The sequence below is a fragment of the Carcharodon carcharias genome, chromosome 22 (assembly GCF_017639515.1).
Source record: "Carcharodon carcharias isolate sCarCar2 chromosome 22, sCarCar2.pri, whole genome shotgun sequence".
Taxonomy (NCBI): Eukaryota; Metazoa; Chordata; class Chondrichthyes; order Lamniformes; family Lamnidae; genus Carcharodon; species Carcharodon carcharias.
In genome coordinates, this window is record NC_054488.1 from 45,686,803 (window position 1) to 45,708,520 (window position 21,718).

At 40.5% G+C, this 21,718-nt stretch overlaps 1 protein-coding gene across 5 annotated transcripts in view; it reads left to right on the forward strand.

Moving 5' to 3' along the window:
• The first annotated feature begins 1,213 nt into the window (after positions 1-1,213).
• The window catches only part of LOC121293787 (lysosomal alpha-glucosidase-like), a 56,731-nt gene continuing 36,226 nt past the window's right edge, over positions 1,214-21,718 (forward strand). For 2 of the 5 annotated variants that reach the window (XM_041217116.1, XM_041217120.1), the window contains exons 1-6: positions 1,886-1,908; positions 5,169-5,820; positions 12,517-12,662; positions 17,783-17,948; positions 20,151-20,247; positions 20,752-20,871. In XM_041217116.1, coding sequence (XP_041073050.1) covers positions 1,901-1,908; positions 5,169-5,820; positions 12,517-12,662; positions 17,783-17,948; positions 20,151-20,247; positions 20,752-20,871 — 1,189 coding nt within the window. In that variant the 5' untranslated portion in view covers positions 1,886-1,900. The other 3 variants (XM_041217117.1, XM_041217119.1, XM_041217118.1) reach the window with 3 other exon arrangements.

Here is a 21,718-nt window from a genome sequence, read left to right on the forward strand (position 1 = left end):
AATAATCATTATGCATCTCAGATGTGGAATGTGCTGACAGATAATATCCACAACGACAGCTGCTGCTGTCACAAAAACAGAATAAATTCTCTCCTAAATAAATTACTAACAATAACTGATAATGGAGAGTGATTAAAAGTTCTAATCTTATTTCAGAGTTTAGATGACCGTGACAAACTTTTACATATTCCTTCTGTGTTGGAACTCCTTGATTCATATACTACCTTGGAATTATTCCCATGTATTTTTATCTTGCAATTTAGCTAACAAGAAGCCAAGTGCAATATAAAAGGATTCCTTTTTGGTAACACCCATTGATTTACCTCATCTCATTTCATTGTTGGTGGTATCCTACCCCCGGTGCCTTGACTTGGTTTCATTTAAAAAGCTTTATAAAACTCCTGGGTTCAATCTTAAAATATTTTGTTGAGTTATTGTAGTTGTCCTGGGGCAACACCAAAGGCTTTGAAGAGTTTGGCACTCTGCGTTCTTAACAATATCATCACTCATGTGCCTCAGCCATGGCGATCGGGTTTCCTCTGAAATCACTTTCATTAGCTCGGGACTGCCCTCTCAGTCACTGTGCTCCTTTTTCACATTAATCTCTTCATTCATTATTCATCCCTTTCTCCACTCTTATTAATTTCACTCCAATTACATACCCTCGGTGCACACAACATGATTCTTCTCGCTGTCCAACAGGTGAATCACCTCTTCTGTGCTCCTTGAGGGAATATTATTTCTATCAATTCTGTAAAGCACCTGCGTTTATTCAAGTTAGAATATAGCTCAGGCGCGGGTTACATTTTCAAATGATCAGATTGAGCTTTGATGGGTCTGGGAACGTTAATGTAAATATTAAATAAAATTTCGGAAATTATTCTGAAATCTCCGATTTCGCAAGCAATGTATTTTTAAATGTGAAAGGGAAGCATTGTGGACAGATTGGGAACAGTGATACCGAATTACCTCTGCCCATCAGCCATGTTCTCCGTTGCTAAGAAACAACAACAACAACCACCACCCCGGCCGCAGCCGTAGTCACGTGTCAGACTGTACCACAGTTCGGGGAGGTGGATTTGAGCATTGAGTGATCGCACCTTCAGTAAAGGGAGACGAGAGAGGCAGTTACTGACCCCCCTCCCCCTTCCCGAGGTGGGCGGACTGTGAATCGTTCGTGAGGGAGGCGGAGCCGCCATGTTATTTGGCTTCTGGGATTTATTTCATTCCTGGTTTTCGATCAAGAAACGGTCTTTCTCTTACACACACAGACACGAAATAACTCTCCATTTTTATCAAAGCCCCACAATCAGCAGCTCAGAGATAACCCAGGGGCACAGGGACAGGAAACGGTCATTCAGCCGCTCCAGCTTATTCCGCAATTCGGCACCTGACCTTTCCCGTCATTTGACCCATAACCTTTGATCCCACTAACAAGAATCTGTCTCAGCGTTTAGTTTTGAGAGGGTAAGCACTTTCAATTCTTGTTTCAAGTTGTTAGATTTTAATTTTGAAGGTATTTAGTATTGCGGACCGTTCAAGGCATTAGAAGGTGCTTCCTAGCACCACGAATCATGACAGACTTTAAATGCCCATCGACCTAAAGTGGGTGAGTGAGTAGTTGAGCAGGTAATGAAAGCAGTGACAATTGACAGACATGTTGCATTCATTCCAGCGTATGTCTTTTGTATTTTTTAAAAACCTAATTGTGTAACCTTGTGCTGGGGCATGCTTATGCTTATAGGCTCAATAGCCCTGCAGTACTTCACCAAATGGGCATTTTAGTATCTGTTTTCCTGGAGTGGATGTTAACAAGATTGCTTGACTTGGATTTGGAGCCGAAAGGGCCATGCAGGAAACAGCCGCTGTATAGACAACTTGGGTTCAGAGTGGGTGCAGTATGAACATGTGAGTGAACACAGTTAAGGAAGATGCAAATAAAATTAAATGTACCGACAAAGTCCTTCAAAATAAAGCAAAAAACTTAGTTTTATATGGTGTCAGAATGTCCCAGCATATGTTTGAAATGTTTCAATAGGTAGGCCAATGCAGCAGGACATTATATATGGCAAGATCCTACAAACAGCAAATCAATAAACATTGGTAAAATAGTTTCCTGATGGTATCAGCTGGCAAAGAAGTGTTGGTGAGGATACCAGGGGAAACTTGAAACATCAACTCTTTTCTTCTCCGTTGATGCTGCCAGACCTGCTGAGTTTTTCTAGGTAATTCTGTTTTTGTTTTGGATTACCAGGGGAAACTGCCTGCCCCTCATTGTGCCATGGGATCTTTTTACATGTTACATAAACAAGCAGAGGGTGCCTTCAATTTACCATGAGCCAAAGAAGGCACCTCTGATAAGGCAGCATTTTTTCAATTCTGCACTGAGGTGTCACTCTGGATTATGTGTTCAGGTCACTTGTGGGACTTGAACCCAGAGCTTCTTACGTGGAGGTGAAAGTGCAACTAAAGTGAGTGATTTAGGAAGTGATGATTAGAAGTCCAAGGTGAAGTCAAATGGTGGAATACATGTAACTTAAATATGAAGTTGATAATCTGTTCAAAGTATTGCAATAATTTTAAGATTACAGTTGATCACCCGAAGAAAGTTGACCACACTCACTAAAGATTACATCAAATCCACATCACAAAAACAGATCGTTTGGTTCATTTGGTCTGTGCTGTTGTCTACACTACTGGCATTCTCTCACTCTAATTACCTTTTCCCAGGCTACCCCATTTCTCTCTATTCCTTTCTCCTTCATGTACACATCAAACAACCTCTTAAATATGTCAACGCTGTTTCAACCACTCCACATGCCAGCAAATTCTACATTGTCACGACACACAGCAGGTATTCCTCCTAACTTTATTTGATTAGTTAATGGCTATCAAAAATTTACACTCTCTTATTTTGGATAGGCCCAAAGTGGAAGTGGTTTTTGCCATCCACTCTGGCAAACTTCTTCATAAGTTTAAAGATTCTATAGAGAAAGGAGTTGCAACTTGCACAATCTTTCCTGATAGCCACATCCTCTTAATTGCAGTAACATCCTTGTAAATCTTTTGTGCATTTTCTCTAGAGTTTCAATAATCTTTAAATTAGTCATTTGGTAGCGCAGAACTTGAGTATTGCTGAAAAAAGAAACATGTCAAAGATTCTCATCTTTCGCAAGAATACCAATATAAGGGGAAAACAACTATTTATATTGTATGAGAGTGCCAATTGGTTGGCATGTGGATTCTGGTTGTTAGAGGTGTTGCCATGGAGAATGCACCAATTGATGGTGACTGACAGTTAACTGCAAAACATTGTTTGAAATTTAAACCAGGCAGCTTGATCCTGATTGGTCAAGGTATTGTCCTGAGGAATGAGTCAGCAAATGTCTGTCACTTATTTTGTTTAGCTGAAACAGACGGAATGTGTGTACATGTTCTTTTTGCCTGCAAAAAACAGGGCCCTGTGTATTAATATATGTAGCTTCCTATTCACACAAATATGCCATACGTCGAGTCCAATTGACAATCTTAAGTTGGCTGTCAGCGTAATTCTTAGCACATTGCGGATTATTTAGCAAATGTTGTCCAATTTCAGAATCACGTCTAATGTAGAACACTGTTTTGAATTTTGCAAGCATGGGCTGGTTTGGTACTATTTGTACCTTGCCCATTGAGAACAGTGGTTGGGACATGCTGTTTGATACAATCCACCAGTTTTAGGGACGTATGGCTTACATACCTGGCATTACACTGACACTGAAATTCATACTTTTTCATTTATTCATGGGAGGTGGGTATCGTTGGCTAGGCCAGCATTTATTGTCCATCCCTAATTGACCTTGAGAAGGTGGTGGTGAGCTGCCGCCCTGAACTGCTGCAGCCCATGTGGTGTAGGTACACCCACAGTGCTGTTGAGAGGGGGTTCCAGGATTTTGACCCAGCAACAGTGAAGGCATAGTGATATATTTCTAAGTCAGGATGGTGAGTGGCTTGGAGGGGAACTCATAAGTGGTGGTGCTTCTATGTACCTGCTGCCCTTGTCCTTCTAGCTTGTAGTGGCTGTGGGTTTGGAAGGTGCTGTCTAAGCATCTTGTTGCTATGTGAGCAATGGATGAAGCTCAAACTGTTTCACGCTGTACTATGCAGTAGCAACACGAGTGGTATTCATCAGTAACAGGATGCTGCCATCAAGCCAAAAAGGTGTTCTGCCTTTCACAAAAATGAGTAATGTAAATGAATTTCAATGCCAGTGTAGTTCTAGGTGCTCAGTGTGCTAAGAATTAGGCAACCTACCAAGTGTCAGTCGGACTCTCAGAGTGGCACATTTGTGTGTACTAGAAGCTACATATATTAATGCACAGGGCATTGTTCTTTGCAGACAGAAAGAACATGCACGCACATTGCGCCTGTTTCAGCTAAACAAAATAAGTGACAGCCATTCACTGGTTCATTCTTCAGGGCAATTCCTTGGCCAATCAGGGTCAAGCTGCCTGGCTTAAATTTCAAACAATGTTTGGCAGTTAACTGTTAGTCACCATCAATTGGTGCATTCTCCAAGGCAACACCTCTACCAATCAGAATCCACATGCCAACCAACCAACTTTCTCTTTTCATATGTATAAATTGTTGTTTCCCCCTTTATATTGGTATTCTTGCGAAATGTCCAGATGAGTGCAAGACAAAAAGCTTTAACGTGTCTCTTTTTTCAGCAATTATCTTTTAATTTTTTGGAGAACTGAACTGTACACAATAGTTCTGATTGTGAACTAATCAAGGTTTTATATACATTTAACATTCCCTTTGTATTTCATTCCTCTAGAAATGAATCCCGGAAACTTATGTCCTAATCAACTTACATTGCTACTTTTAGCACATTATGTTTCTGCATCCTCCAATCTTTTTGCCTTATTGAGTTTCTTATCTCCCAAAGAATAAATGGCCTCCTACTAAAATCAACAACTTCTTGATTGGCTGTATAGAATTTTATCTGTCATTTATCCACCCACTCTTCAAGCCTGTTTATGTCTTCCTGTATCCTGTAAGCATTCTATTCTAAAGTGACGTGGCTTGTTTGTTAACATTCTGACGCATTAGTGGCACAAATTATTGCCCTGATTTGCAACACTCCACTTTTTTTTAAGTAATAATTTATCTCATCTCCCCTTTAGGCAGCCACCTAACGACAGCTTCAAGATCACCTGCCTTTTTATCATGTTTCCACAAGCAGATAAATGGGCTCTTGCTTCAGGAGATGAAGGAATGGAACTCATGGGACTTTCGTCTGTGGCAAAACCAAGAATACTTGCAATTACCTCTCTTAAATATGGAGCAATCCTCCTTACTGTCTTTCTAGTTGGTTTGATTACTTATCACAGTTATTCTACACCAGAGTCTCTGGTAATGTCTACATCTATTAACACAGGAAAATCTAAACTGGACCTTTTGTGGCAATATCCAAATTATAAAAACAGAACAGAGACCTCAGAAACACTGAGCAAGCTATCATTCGATAAGAGTCATCTCAGTGCCTCTCAATGTAACATTGATACTAATAGTAGGTTTGACTGTGCTTTCAATGAACTGGTTGACATGAAGAAATGTCAGGCTCGTGGCTGTTGCTGGAATCCAGTGGTCAATGCGAATTCCCCTCTTTGTTTTTTACCATCAAACTATCCTTCTTACAACATGGATTATCTTTCCCCAACCATTACTGGCTACACAGCAACACTGAGTCGCACTGAGAAGACATTTTTCCTGAATGACATAATGACGCTTCAGTTGAATGTAATGTATGAGACAGCAGGCAGACTTCATTTTACTGTAAGTAATAACAATTGAAAAGCTAATTTTAGTAAAATCATAAAAAGGGAAACTGTCAATGTGATGATAACAATGCTAATACAACCATTATTAATCTGTGTAAATTTCCAGTTAATAAAATTTGTTATATTTGACCTTCACAGATAAAGTCTCCTGACATATTGAAGTAACACAAAAAATAACGGATTCAGATTTTTTTTTAACTCAGAACAAATTTTAATATTTCCCTTTATTAGGTGTCTTCCTTATATACAATATTTTACTTCCACAGGGTGAGAACTTGTGGATCACCCATGTTTCTGGTAGTATCTTTCCACAGCTATACTTGAAGAGAGACTCAGAGTTAAAACATTCCAGACATAGTATACCCAAGAGCCACCTGTTTTACAATTAGAATATTAGAATTTGTTGTGCCCATGGACTAAACTGCTTAAAGTTTAGACTTACATAGGCAAATGAAGAGGATATGTCTTTCAGATATGCAGATTTATGTTGCTATTGATCACAATGGGTGAGGAATGTGTCTTAATAGATAAATCTTATTAATATATTTTTGATATTATTGTTCTGTTTACAAGAAGCTGAACTTTTGGCTGCAATTTTCAGGAGCACAGTCAAAGTTGCATGCAATTGATAGAAAGACAGAGTTAATTTTGTGTAGGTAAATTTTCCATCCTTATCCTTCTCGACCTGGCTGCAGTTCTTCACACAGTTGACCACACCGTTCTCCACCAGCACCTCTACACTGTTGCCCAGCTGAGTTGGATTGCTCTGACTTGATTCCATTCTTATTTATCTAATTGTAGCTAGAGAATCACATGCAATGGCTTTTCTTCCTGCTCCTGCACCATTACTGCTGGTGTCTTCCCAGGATCTGTCCTTGGCCCCCTCGTATTTCTCTTCTACATGTTAATCCTCATTGACATCATCTGAAAGCACAGCGTTAGTTTTCACATGTATGCTAACACTACCCAGCTGTACCTCATTATCACCTCCCTCAACTCCTCCACTGTTGCTAAATTACCAGACTGTTTATCCAATATTCAGTACTGGATGAGCAGAAATTTCCTCCAGTTAAATATTGGGAAGACTGAAACCATTGTTTTCAATCTCCGATCCAAATTCCGTTCCATAGCTTCCGATTTCATCCCTCTGCCTAGCAAAAGTTCAGGATTAAGCCAGTTGTCACATTTGACCCTAAGATGGTCTCCAACTTCATATTTGTGCCATCACTAAGACCGCCTGTGGGTGCACAGTAACATCACTTAACCTTCGCCCCTGTCTTACCTTCATTCATGCCCTTGTTACCTCCAGACTTGACCTTTCCTACTTGACCACTCCTGGCTGGTCTCCCATATTCTACCCGCCATAAACTGAAGGTCATCCAAAACTCTGCCTTCGGTGTTTTAACAAGTGCCAAGTTCCATTTCCCATAACTCCTGTGCTCATTAATCTACACTGGCTTCCAACCAAGCACTGTCTTGATTTTAAAATTCTCATAAGACCATAAGACATAGGAGCAGAAATTAGGCTATTCGGCTCATCGAGTCTGCTCTGCCATTCAATCATGGCTGATAAGTTTCTCAACCCCATTCTCCCGCCTTTTCCCCGTAACGTTTGATCCCCATACCAATCAAGAACCTATCCCTCTCGGTCTTAAATACACTCAATGACCTGGCCTCCACAGCCTTCTGTGGCAATGAATTCCATAGATTCACCACTCTCTGGCTAAAGAAGTTTCTCCTCATAAAAACAAAAAAACTGCGGATGCTGGAAATCCAAAACAAAAACAGAATTACCTGGAAAAACTCAGCAGGTCTGGCAGCATCAGCGGAGAAGAAAAGAGTTGACGTTTCGAGTCCTCATGACCCTTCGACAGAACTTGAGTTCGAGTCCAGGAAAGAGCTGAAATATAAGCTGGTTTAAGGTGTGTGTGTGGGGGGCGGAGAGATAGAGAGACAGAGAGGTGGAGGGGGTTGGTGTGGTTGTAGCGACAAACAAGCAGTGATAGAAGCAGATCATCAAAAGATGTCAACAACAATAGTACAATAGAACACATAGGTGTTAAAGTTAAAGTTGGTGATATTATCTAAACGAATGTGCTAATTAAGAATGGATGGTAGGGCACTCAAGGTATAGCTCTAGTGGGTTTTTTTTTTATTTTTTTTTATTTTATATAATGGAAATAGGTGGGAAAAGGAAAATCTTTATAATTTATTGGGAAAAAAAAAAGAAGGGGGAAACAGAAAGGGGGTGGGGATGGGGGAGGGGACTCACGACCTAAAGTTGTTGAATTCAATATTCAGTCCAGAAGGCTGTAAAGTCCCTAGTCGGAAGATGAGGTGTTGTTCCTCCAGTTTGCGTTGGGCTTCACTGGAACAATGCAGCAAGCCAAGGACAGACATGTGGGCAAGAGAGCAGGGTGGAGTGTTAAAATGGCAAGCGACAGGGAGGTTTGGGTCATTCTTGCGGACAGACCGCAGGTGTTCTGCAAAGCGGTCGCCCAGTTTACGTTTGGTCTCTCCCAATAAATTATAAAGATTTTCCTTTTCCCACCTATTTCCATTATATAAAATTAAAAAAAACCCACTAGAGCTATACCTTGAGTGCCCTACCATCCATTCTTAATTAGCACATTCGTTTAGATAATATCACCAACTTTAACTTTAACACCTATGTGTTCTATTGTACTATTGTTGTTGACATCTTTTGATGATCTGCTTCTATCACTGCTTGTTTGTCGCTACAACCACACCAACCCCCTCCACCTCTCTGTCTCTCTATCTCTCCGCCCCCCACACACACCTTAAACCAGCTTATATTTCAGCTCTTTCCTGGACTCGAACTCAAGTTCTGTCGAAGGGTCATGAGGACTCGAAACGTCAACTCTTTTCTTCTCCGCCGATGCTGCCAGACCTGCTAAGTTTCTCCTCATCTCTGTTCTAAAAGGTCTTCCCTTTACTCTGAGGCTGTGCCCTCGGGTCCTAGTCTCTCCTACTAATGGAAACATCTTTCCCATGTCCACTCTATCCAGGCCTTTCAGTATTCTGTAAGTTTCAATCAGATTCCCCCTCATCCTTCTAAACTCCATCGAGTATAGACCCAGAGTCCTCAAATGTTCCTCATATGTTAAGCCTTTCATTCCTGGGATCATTCTCGTGAACCTCCTCTGGACCCTCTCCAGGGCCAGCACATCCTTCCTGAGATATGGGGCCCAAAATTGTTCACAATATTCTAAATGTGGTCTGACCAGAGCCTTATAAAGCTTCTGCAGCACATCCCTGCTTTTATATTCTAGTCCTCTCGAAATATATGCCAACATTGCATTTGCCTTCCTAACTACCAACTCAACCTGCAAGTTAACCTTGGGAGTCCTATTCCAGGATTCTCTTAAGTCCCTTTGCACTCAGACTTCTGAATTCTCTCCCCATTTAGAAAACAGTCTATGCATCTATTCCTACCGAAGTGCATGACCTCACACTTCCCCACGTTGTATTCCATCTGCCACTTCTTTGCCCATTCTCCTAACCTGTCCAAATCCTTCTGCAGCCTCCCCACCTCCTCAATACTACCTGTCCCTCCACCTATCTCTGTATCATCTGCAAACTTAGCCAGGATGCCCTCAGTTCCTTCATCTAGATCATTAATGTATAACGTGAAAAGTTGTGGTCCCAACACTGACCCCTGTGGAACTCCACTAGTCACCGGCCGCCATCCTGAGAAGGCCCCCCATATCCCCACTCTCTGCCTCCTGCCAGACAGCCAATCTTCTACCCATGCTACTACCTTGCCTCTAACACCATGGGCTCTTATCTTACTGAGCAGCCTCCTGTGCGGCACCTTGTCAAAGGCCTTCTGGAAGTCCAAGTAGATAACATCCATTGACTCCCCTTTGTCTAACCTTTTCATTACCTCCTCAAAGAATTCTAACAGATTTGGCAGGCATGACCTCCCCTTGATGAAACCATGCTGACTTTGCCCGATTTTACCATGCACTTCCAAGTATTCTGAAATCTCATCCTTAATAATGGACTCTTAAAATCCTACCAACGACCGAGATCAGGCTAATCGGCCTGTAATTTCCCATCTTTTGCCTCACTCCTTTCTTAAACAGGGGGGTTACATTAGCGATTTTCTAGTCCTCTGGGACCTTCCCTGACTCCAGTGATTCCTGAAAGATCACCACTAACGCCTCCACTATCTCTTTAGCTATCTCCTTCAGAACTCTGGGGTGTAATCCATCTGGTCCAGGTGATTTATCCACCTTCAGATCTTTCAGTTTTCCTAGCACCTTCTCCTTGGTAATGGCCACCATACTCACCTCTGCCCCCCCCCCGACTCTCTTGAACTTTGGGGATGTCACTCGTGTCTTCCACTGTGAAGACTGACGCAAAGTACCTATTCAGTTCCTCTGCCATTTTTTTGTTCCTCACTACTACTTCTCCAGCGTCATTTTCCAACAGCCCAATGTCCACTTTTGCCTCTCTCTTACCCTTTATATATCTAAAAAAAACTCTTGGAATCTTCTTTTACATTACTGGCTAGTTTACCCTCATGTTTAATCTTCTCCCTCCTTATTTCTTTTTAAGTTGTCCTCTGTTAGTCTTTGTAGGCTTCCCAATCCCCTGGTTTCCCACTGCTCTTCGCTTTCTCTTTAGCTTTTATGCTGTCCCTGACTTCCCTTGTCAGCCAAGGTTGCCTCGCCCTCCCTTTAGTGTGCTTCTTCTTTCTAGGGATGAATTTTTGCTGTGTCTCCCAAATTACACCCAGAAACTCCTGCTATTGCTGCTCCTGTCTTTCCTCCTAGGCTCATCTCCCAGTCAATTCTGGCCAGCTCCTCCCTCATGCTCTGTAGTTGCCTTTATTCAACTGTAATACCATTACATCCGATTCCAGCTTTTTCCTCTCGAATTGCAGGGTAAATTCTATCATATTATCGTCACTTCCTCCTAAGGGTTCCTTCACCTTAAGCTCCCTTATCAAATCTGCCTCATTACACATCACTAAATCTAGAATTGCCTGTTCCCTAGTGAACTCCACCACAAGCTGCTCCAAAAAGCCATCTCGTAGACATTCCACAAATTTCTTTTCTTGGGATCCACTACCAACCTGATTTTCCCAGTCTACCAGCATATTGAAATCCCCCATGATTACTGTAACCTTGCCTTTCTTACACACCTTTTCTATCTCCTGGTGTATCTTGTGCCCCACATCCTGACTACTGTTCGGAGGCGTGTACATAACTTCCATAATGGTTTCTTTTACCTTTGCAGTTCCTCAACTCTACCCACACAGCTTCTACATCATCTGACCCTACATCATTTCTTGCTATTGATTTAATTTCATTTCTTACTAACAAAGCAACCCCACCCTCTCTGCCAACCTGCCTATCTTTTCGATAGGATATATATCCTTGGATATTTAGCTCCCAGTCCTGATCCCCTTGCAGCCATGTCTCTGTAATGCCTACCACATCATACCTGCCAATTTCAATCAGCGCCACAAGCTCATTTACCTTATTTCGTATACTGCATGCATTCAGATACAACACCTTCAGTCCTGTATTTCCCGTCCCCTTTCTCATTGTCGTCCCTTTATCTGATGTGCTTGAAGTTAGATTCCTAGCCCTTTCCAAACACTTTGTCCTATTTTGTGTTCTGGAGACTTTAATAGCCTCTCCTGGGTTCTCCTTTCCTTTCAGATTTTTCATAATTTTCCATGAAGTTGAATCCACCCCCCCACACACTAAACTGCTGCTTTGTTTCCCATAAGTCATACTTCTTGGAGTTTTAACCCCCCCCCCCACCCCACCCCCCCAACTTTCTAGTTTAAAGTCCTGTTGACCTCCCTATTTACCCTTTTCTCTAGAACATTGGTCTCAGATTGGTTCAGGTGGATACCGTCCCAACGGTACAGATCCCTCTTGTTCCAATACTGATGCCAGTGCCCCACGAAATGGAACCCCTTTTTCCCGCACCATTCCTTTAGCCATGTGTTTACTTCCCTTATTCTCGTGTCCCTATGCCAATTTGCACGTGGCTCGGGTAGTCATCCTTGTTTTCAAATCCCTCCATTGCTTCGCCTCTCCCTATCCCTGTAACCTCCAGCACTCGCCAAAACCCTGCGAGATAGCTGTGCTCCTCTAATTCTGGTCAGTTGTGAATCCCTGATTTCAATTGCTCAACATTGGTGGCCATGCCTTTGGTTGCCTAGGCCTTGAGCTCTGGAATACCCTCCCTACCCCTCTCTACCTCACTTGCCTCTTTTAAGACATTTCTCGAAACCTACCTCTTTGACCAAGCGTATGGTCATCTGATTTAATATCTCCTTTTTTGTGGATCCATGTCATTATTAGTTTTATAATGCTCCTGTGATGTTTTATTATGTTAAAATCGCCATATAAATATGTTTCCTCTAGCTGGTTGCATTGTCTCCTGATCACTTGTGATTAAAAATAAGCTCCTTAAATTATGACATTCGGAACAAAATTGATCCTCAAATATCATATATTTTTGCTGTTGCCAAGACTGATTGAAATGTGTAATTTTATATAGTTGATAGTTAAACAAATCTGATCTATTATTGGAAAACAAAGAAATTCAAGATCAGTAATGACAACAATCAATATGCTTAATGTAAGATACATTTGGAAGTTATCTTTTTTTCTTCAGTAAACCTTACTTTTGTGCCTTCCAGCTAAAGGATCCAAGGAGCAAACGGTATGAGGTTCCAATTGATGTTCCTAAGGTGACTGAGAAAGCTTCAACTCAACTCTACACTGTTAGATTTTCATCCAGACCTTTTGGCATAATTGTACAGAGGAAGTCAAATGGCCTTGTACTGTAAGTCTGATTAGCCTTGGCATTTCCTTCTATATTAACTTCACTTGCAGAATTTACATTTCACTCAAAAACATAGAAGTTCTGGAGCTGAATGAAACAGAAAAATAGAAGCAGGAGTAGGTCATTCGGCCCTTTGAGCCTGCTGCGCCGTTCAATGTGATCATGGCTGATCCTCTATCTCAACACCATACTTCCACTCTCCCCATATCCCTTGATACCTTTAGAGTCTAGAAATCTATCTATTTCCTTAAATATATTCAGTAACTTGGATTCCGCAGCCTTCTGTGGTAGAGAATTCCACAGGTTCACCATCCTCTGAGTGAAGAAGTTTCTCCTCATCTCAGTTCTAAATGGCCAATCCCATATCCTGAGATTGTGACCCCTTGTTCGAGACCAGAGGAAACATCATCCCTGCATCTTGTCTGTCCAACCCTGTCAGAATTTTAAACATTTCAATAAGATCCCCCCTCATTCTTCTAAACTTCAGTGAATACAGGCCTGGTCGGCCCAATCTCTCCTCATACGGCAATCCTGCCATCCCAGGAATCAGTCTGGCCCTAGCAGAACAAAGCATTGATGCACAGGTCAGTGATAAGTATTGTTCGCACTGTTGATGAGTCACCATCACTTTGCTGATGATTATAGGTAGGGCAACACATGGCAGTTTTCCACATTGTCAGGTAGATGCCAGTGTTGGAACTGCACTGGAACAGTTTGGCCAGAGGCACAGCTACTTCACCAGTCTTCAGCAATGTAAATCTGTTTGTGTATCAAAGTCTCACTTGCAATCAGCTGAAGCCAGTTGATTTATGATCAGTTTTGAATAATCCATAAGTTTGCGGAATTCAATGGCCTTCTACAAGGCTATGCCCCTTTAGTTTTGAAAATATGAGTTTTCAACTTTCAACTGATTGGAAATGTTGTAATTTGAACTGAGACAGAGCAAACTGCTTAAAAATGGGCCACATTCCAAAGTGGAGGTGAGAAACAAACAAATCACCCTCAGAGGAATGTGAAGAGATAGGCATTTTCTATAATCCAGACACCCATCGAAACTCATAACTGTCTAAGGAAGTGGCATTAAAAATGCACAGTACTGGATATTGAAACAATGGCTGCCACAGACTGACACACCCAAATCCTCTTGGGAATACAAAATGGGTGAAGTATTTCAAGGCAGGACTGCCAGCTGCTAGAGAGAAATTGCAAGAGTGTCAAGAAAGACTACAGCAGAGGAAACAAGCTGAGGGCTGCTGCTCTCTCCCTCTTTCTCTTGTGGAATAAGTGTGTTGCCCGGCTCAGCGAACCAAGATCTCTTAATAATTGTAACATCATCTACATCTGACTGATCCAAGAAACTAGCTTACCTAAATCAGCTGAAGCCAGTTGATTTATGATCAGTTTTGAATAATCCATAAGTTTTGCTTTAGGGACAATCAAAGAACAATTAACAATATATTCTTTATTTTTTTAAATTAAGCTGTAACTCCCTTATTTCTGATACCTGTGTGTATGTGTTTGTGTGTGTGGACCCTCATGACTGTATGAAGGCCAAATGCTTGACGTTGCGGTTTTATTATTTTTATCAGATAGTGGTTAATAAATTTGCTCTTTCTTTGACTTGAGAAAACCTTGTTTGATTGGCTCCTTTACTCACAGCTTAAATAGTTAAATACATTCTGATTTGGAAAAGGGCATATCCTCGTGAAGAGGAAACTTAAACCTTTGTGATGACCAACCAAGGAGGTTGAAGCCAGTTCATCCCTTCTCACCTGGTCGTAACATAAGGTAGAAGCTAAAATAATGATAAATGGACTATAAAAAAAAATTCTTTTATGTTTTAAAAATATGTGGAATTCTTAATAATTGTGGAGGAATTTGACATTCCACAAATATAAAATTAACTTTTCAGGGCCCATAAGGGTGTTTAGCAGTAATTATGAAGCTCAAATGAGTGCTTAAAAACTCAGTTATGCATCATTCAACAGCATTTTTACAAAGAGACTAACAGCATTAGAGTAGACGTTCTCATCAAATCATGATTCAAGAGGGATACAGATTATATTGGAGTGTCTACAGCACGCCCTATGGAGGAGCATAGACTCATTGACAACACATTCTGGGATTCTGCACATGTCCAAACACCCATAGTTGCTCTCAGTTTCAGTGGAATAAGGCAGCGACGCTGACATTTTCTTCATCATTACCACAGCAAATTCCAGGCCGACATTTCAGTATACCTTGGGCAAGTTAATCTTCATTGGTGTATTTACTGTCTTGCATTTTAAAAAATATATTCATTCATGAGATGTGGGTTTTGCTGGCTAGTACAGCATTTATTGCCCATCCCTAATTGCCCTTGTTCATTTAAAAGTCAACCACATTGTTGTGGTCTGGCCCTACAAGGGACAGACCAGGTAAGGATGGCAGATTTCTTTCCCTAAAGGACGTTAGTGAACCAGATGGGTTTTTACAACGATCGGCCATGGTCATCATCAGACTTTATAATTCCAGATTTTTATTGAATTCAAATTTCACCATCTGTCACAGTGGGATTTGAAACCAGGTCCCAGAGCACTACTCACCATCTCCCCCTCTGGCAAGATTGTTGAGCTTTGTGACAAATCTATTGAATGTCACAGACATGATAAGAAAATCTGAGAATAAGATCAGGATTTTAAAAAAACAAAATGATATAAGTTACAGGCAGAAAGGGGGATTAATTTAAACAACCTTGATTTCTCCTCTCACTATCCATCCGTAAACAGAAAAGTGTTTTAATTTGCTTCCCCCTTTATAAGCAGTGGCGTGTTTCTAAACTCCTCAGTTTTGGTGTGATCCAATTTTCTATTAACAGCCCCACAACAAACTCAAGATAGGATGAACTCCAGAGGGTTAGCTTATTTGCACACACTCAAAATGTGGAAGGGTGGTCACTACTTAGCCCTCTGTGTACTCATATAGTAAAAGAGGGATAGAGAAAGAAAGATTTACAGGGCAAAGACCACAAAGAAAATAATTATTGTTTCACGTGTGTCCAGAGTCCAGAATCAAAGCCCAATGGTGTATTCCTTCACAGAGGTTGGCAGGCTAAACTGATGCTGGATAATTCACTTTTCTAGTAGAGTTGACTTCCATGATGAGATAAGCATGCAGAGATGAATCAGTCTTGTAGGCAATGGTTACAGAAGTTCCACCTGAAACAGTGTAGATGGGGCCAGGCATTCAAACCTGGACAGAGCATCTTTTCTGTGGTGCTGCTTATAGATGGTAAAAACAGCAGACTGAGGTTTCTTAGTACCACAATATTACTGGTTCCACCAGCTAGGAGTTCATGTCACATGACTCCCACCTCTCCACTCTGGCTTTGACAAGGATATGAATCCCTTTATCTGGGTCTCTGAGATTGTTAATGTTCTAACCATTAAGTCTTGAATGAGAGGTTGCGGGGTCCTTTGTCCAAAATGTCTAATTGGCTCACGTTGACCAGGCCTGACTTATGAAATGTAGATGGCCTTTATATAGTTCTCTTTGAATTTGGTCTCTGCAGCCCACAAGGGGTCATAAAAGGGTTCAGAGATAACAATATGTCATTTTCAGCAAAACTGCCTTATTAGCTCCTATTGAACGAGGGTCACAGACAGACATAGCTTTAGCCATTTTAAAAAGTGTCTGTCCAGTTTTAAAAATTTTTAGAAATTAGCCATATAGAGTGCAGGGTCTTCGCCCCTCAACAGTTACCACAGCAGAAAAATAAAGGCATATTTTACTAGTTCACCCTGCGGAATAAACTGTTAACGTGGATAAATTATGCAACTCATTTTGGAACTAAGCGAGACCTTCTCTGATTGTTTTCTTTTAAGATTCTACTTAAATTGCTGAACAAAGGACATTTCCCCACTATGTTTACAATGTTGCAAACACATAACATAATAAAAATTCCTCCTGATTTCTATAATTGTCAAAATCTTCCCCTATGCCATGCAATATCTCCCACTGACATGGTAATGGACCTTATTCGTGGTTTCTAAACTGCTGTGCTGAAATCATCCAGTTGAAGATAGTTCTTCTGAGGTTTTCTTCTCATGAAATAAGAAAAACAAAGTCAATGAGAAGGCCCTGTTGCTCCTTTAGATGAATAATCTTTGAATTTTCATTGCCAAAATTTGCAGATGAGAAACAGTCATTCTTGAGAAACTAGAAAGTAGCTACAGCCAAGGAGGTGTTCCCTTTGAGCCATTCAGCTCATGAGAAAATTGGAAAGAAAGAAAATTTTTTTCATTCAATGCTCACACATATATTTAAGGACTGAATTCAGGGATTGGTGGAAAGGCCTTTCTAAAGTAATTTAATCCCATGGCAGCTTGTGGTATTTAAATTAAATTAATAAATCGAGAATCGAAAGCTAACCCATTTGGTTCACTCATGTCCTTTAGAGAAGGAAACCTGCCATCTTTACCCGATCTGGTCAACATATGGTTCCAGATACACATCAATGTAATTGATTCTTAACTGCCCTCTGAAATGGCCTAGCATGCCATTCAGTTCAAGGTCGATTAGAGATTGGCAACAAATTGCCAGTGACACTCTCAACCCATAGAAGAATAAAGAAAAATAATGTTTAGTTAGAATGAAGATGACCAGGTAACGCAATGAATGGTTTCCCTTAAAAGAAAATTAGTAAGGGACCCTTCCCTATAGTACAGATTCTCTACCCAAAATATAACACAAATGTTCTCCTTTTTTTGAGATGTTGGTACACCTGGTGGGTAATTTATACTTTCAGTTTTAACTTTTAGTTCTTATAAAATTTGCAGAAATTCTAGAAGAATAGAAATTTTAAAGTCTAGATTTCAGCCTATTGAATTATTATCAATTAATTTTATATTTTGAGAATGCACAGAAATGCAATACACAAGCAGCTTAAAACCAGGCCAGAAGCCCACGTTGTTTTCATTGTCATATACATGCTTAATAATTGTAAGAAAATGTGAAGTATGAAACTTAGTACAAAAGAAATTCTATACAACAACCTCATAAGTCAGTATTTTTAAATGTTTTTCAGCCATTTTTCAGTAATCTCATTGTATAATAATATATCCTATTTATTTTTTATTTAGCCTGAACACAACAGTGGGGCCATTGTTTTATACTGATCAGTTTCTGCAAATCTCCACCTCCCTGGCCTCGAAATTCATTTCAGGTCTGGGAGAACACACGACAAATCTGATCCTCAATGTCAATTGGACTCGATTAACTCACTGGAACAGAGATCAAGGACCTCATGTAAGTTAGTTAGCTTGTTTGTTCCTTTCGCATTGTTGAGACATTTGGAATGCCAATTCTGGCCTGAGAAATGAGCGGCAAACCTTTTCCAAAATACCACTCTTGGATGGTAGACTCTTGATGAGACATAATTTGCAAATACCTATCTACAAAGAAATGTGCATGCATACTGTGGCTGGTTATATTTTCCCTTGTCTTTAAGTCCTGTGGAGAAGAGTGTAATTTTGACCTTTTTTTCCCCTCTTTCAGAATTCTTTTGTATTAGTGTTTGATTACATCTTAGGAATTTCCATCCTGGAACATTTCATAAAACAGTGAAAAAATATGGAACACAGTCAGTGCTGCCCTGCTCAAAGCCAACTCAAAGCAGTCTGGTAATGCACAAGGGACCTCAAACTGATGCCCTTGTATCTCTTACCTTGTAGCATTTGTAAGTGTCTTGCATAAGTTATTCCATATTTGAAGAAAAAACATTCTCACTATAGTGAGACATCATATGATCAAATTCATTTTTGCCACAGAAGAAATTGGGGAATAAGTGCTGAATATCTACTGGCTGTATGTGATAATACAAAATATTAGGTTACGAGGGTGCTGATTGTAGTATTTTAGCCCTGCAACATAACCCTTCATTCTACAGTTCCTTTCTGCTTGCTAAGGCTAAGCTACAACTTCATATTCATCAACAAAACCATTTATTTCCACTTTGATAATGTCATTCATCATTTCTACCCCATCCTTATAGCTGATGAAACTCTGATTCATACCTTCATCACCACCATTCTCAATTTTTACAATATTTTTTTTGCCATCCCACCCCAACCCATCTTCGTCCTGCCCGAGTTCCATACCAAGTCCTGCACACCTTTCAATCCTGTCCTTAATGGCCTCCACTGGCTTCCCATTTCCCCAAATCAGTGATTTCAAAATCCTTTCTGGGCTTGCTCCACCCTGCCTCAATAACTTTCTCATGTTCTGCTTAAACCCACTGCTCTTCCAATTTTGACATACTGTGTGTTCCTCTCATCCCTTAGCCTCTCAGTCATTGGTGGCAGAGCTTTCAACCATCATGATCCTGCACTCTGGATTTCTCTGCTTAAACTTCTTCAACTTTCTACATCTCTCCACTTTTAAAAGCCTTCTCAATATGTGGCTTCATTTGAAATAATTCTAAATTTAATGTCTCATGTCATTGTGCTCTGGAACTGTTCACGGAGAGAGTGAGAGCCACTGTATCAGTCTCTTTTTATTTTCTCTCTTTCTTTTCATCTACTCTGTTCTCGCTCTTGTTCCTACCTGGACATGCATAGCATCTGTTTGATGATAAACCTAAGAATTCATTATGTACAGAATTGCAAGAAAAATATGTTTTCTATTATTCTGTGCCACAACAACACACTCTATGGGCAGGATCTTCCAGTTGGTAAGCGAAGACGATGTATAAAATGACACGGGATGATGTTGGGCAGAACTCCCGACGTCACCCAGCGTCATTTCCATTTTCAGGTCGGTGGGGCCGCAGCCAAATCAGCTGTGTGCCCACCGACCTGTCAATGGCCTAAGAGGCTATTTAAAAAGTACTTAACCTTAGGGTTGGCGGGCAGGCCAGGAGCCCTGACAGACTTAAGAAAAAGCATAAAACCTCATCCACAGACGGGATGAGGTTTCCTGAGGGTTTAAAATATTTAATAAGGGTTTGAGTAAAAGTGATGGACATGTCCCAACTCATGTGACTGTGTCACGTGAGGAGACCTGTCAGGAAAATTTTTGAACATTTGTCTTAAAAGTTTTAATTCAGAGGTGATCTCCCTGAGGCAGCACTGAGCCTCAGGGAGATCAGTGCAGTCTTTTGTGCGCATGCATGAAAGAGCACACTCCCGGCTGAGGAAATCCCCCGCCACCTGCACAGGGAGTCACCGTGCTGGAAAGTGCAGGTGAAGAATGGGACGTGTTCAGTGGTGATGGCCTCTTCCTTGAATTAACTGATACCATTCACTTGGCTAAGGTATTAGTGGAGTGCTGGCACCTTTTGAACAAAACCCAGCATGTCTTATCTCACAGAAAAGAGGGAAAATCATTAGGAAAGGGGTGCCTGAAAGTTTGTTCCACAATAAGTCTACATGAATATTTAAGGAATTAGTCATGAACTCAAACAAGAATATTTTTCATGTACCTTCACTGACACTATCCTGTTTGTTGCAGCCAAATGCCAATTTATATGGCTCACACCCTTTCTACTTGGTGATGGAAGAGGATGGATCAGCTCATGGTGTTTTCCTGTTAAACAGTAACGCAAAGGGTAAGAAATTAACTTACTTGGATAGACAAATACAATCAGAATTGGAGATATACTAAACCTGTTTAATAATAAACTACCAGATGATAAACTGCAATGTAAGTAAGCATTTTTTGCCATGCTGATATGTTGTACTTTGGTTTGCTTTCGGGCTTTCATATTTACTGTTTTCCGGCCTGTCTGCTTTATTGAAACTTTTCTGCCGTAGGTGGCCTATTTGCAAATCAAATTTAGAATATACATATAATTTTTATATATAAGTCATTTGCAAAATTGCTTCCCTCCCATTCCAGTGGGATTGTACTTAGCTTTGGCTTGCAATTTCACCCAACTCAGCTGGACCAGGACTCTGCCTTGTGTGGAAATCACAATCCCTATCTGTGTACTATTACTTCTCTGCATTGTTCCATAGGTTCCTGAGTTAACAATACTATTTATACTATCTGTGTGAAACTGATATTTAAGAATAAGCTGTTGAGGAAATTAACTCAATTTTGTGCCATCCAGACGTATTACTTCAGCCAACACCTGCTCTGACCTGGAGGACCATTGGGGGAATCCTTGATTTTTATGTGTTCTTGGGTCCAGATCCAAAAACAGTGATAAGACAGTACATGGATATTATCGGTAAGATTGAAATCACTACTTGCTATTTATGCTGAACAATGACCTAGAATTCATACACAGAATTCTTGACTTTAATCTTCGGATTATGCTGCCTCGATGTTCATATTTTTATTTTTAAAAATATATGATTGAAACATAGTCCATGGCTGTGTACAAAACTCTTTTCTATTTTATTAAGTTCATTTCAGGAAAATGCAAGGAAATTGCTTTTTTCATGTCTAAATAATTGAAAATGTGCTGTTAGAAAGTTATAAAGTAAAATTCAGTTATTATAAATGGTTAACCTAACATTTTATAAAGAACAGAATTTGCTTTACTGACCTGAATCTTTGTCTTCCTCCCGATAACCCCTACCCCCAACCAGCACCCAAAACTACCAACCTAATTTAAATTTTAAAATGTGCCAATTCTATTGTAAGATTTGTTGCTGTGCTAGAACTTAAAGGTACTCGGAATTTCTTCACTGATGTCTAGAAACAATAACCCTTTCAATTACCTTTCTAAGGCTAATTTAGCAAGCAGTCCAGTCTCCGGAAGACTGAACACTTTTACATTTGCCGTGCAGCAGCGTGCCCCTCTAAGTATGCTTCAGAGTTTAATGGTGTTTTTCTGTTAACAGTGCATGTACAAAAGGAACTGTCCAGATACATTTCATGTGGTAACTAACTGTCAACAAAAAAGAGACTTCAGACTCCTCAGTCTAAACCATATTCATGCCAAGTTCCAGAACACACATGCCAATATCTACCTCAATTTTACGCAGTTTCCCCTCTTCCCTTGCCCTACATGTTTCAAGTTTCAAATGAGAGGATTAACCGAAGTCCTCTCTTCCTGTCAAGTGGATGTA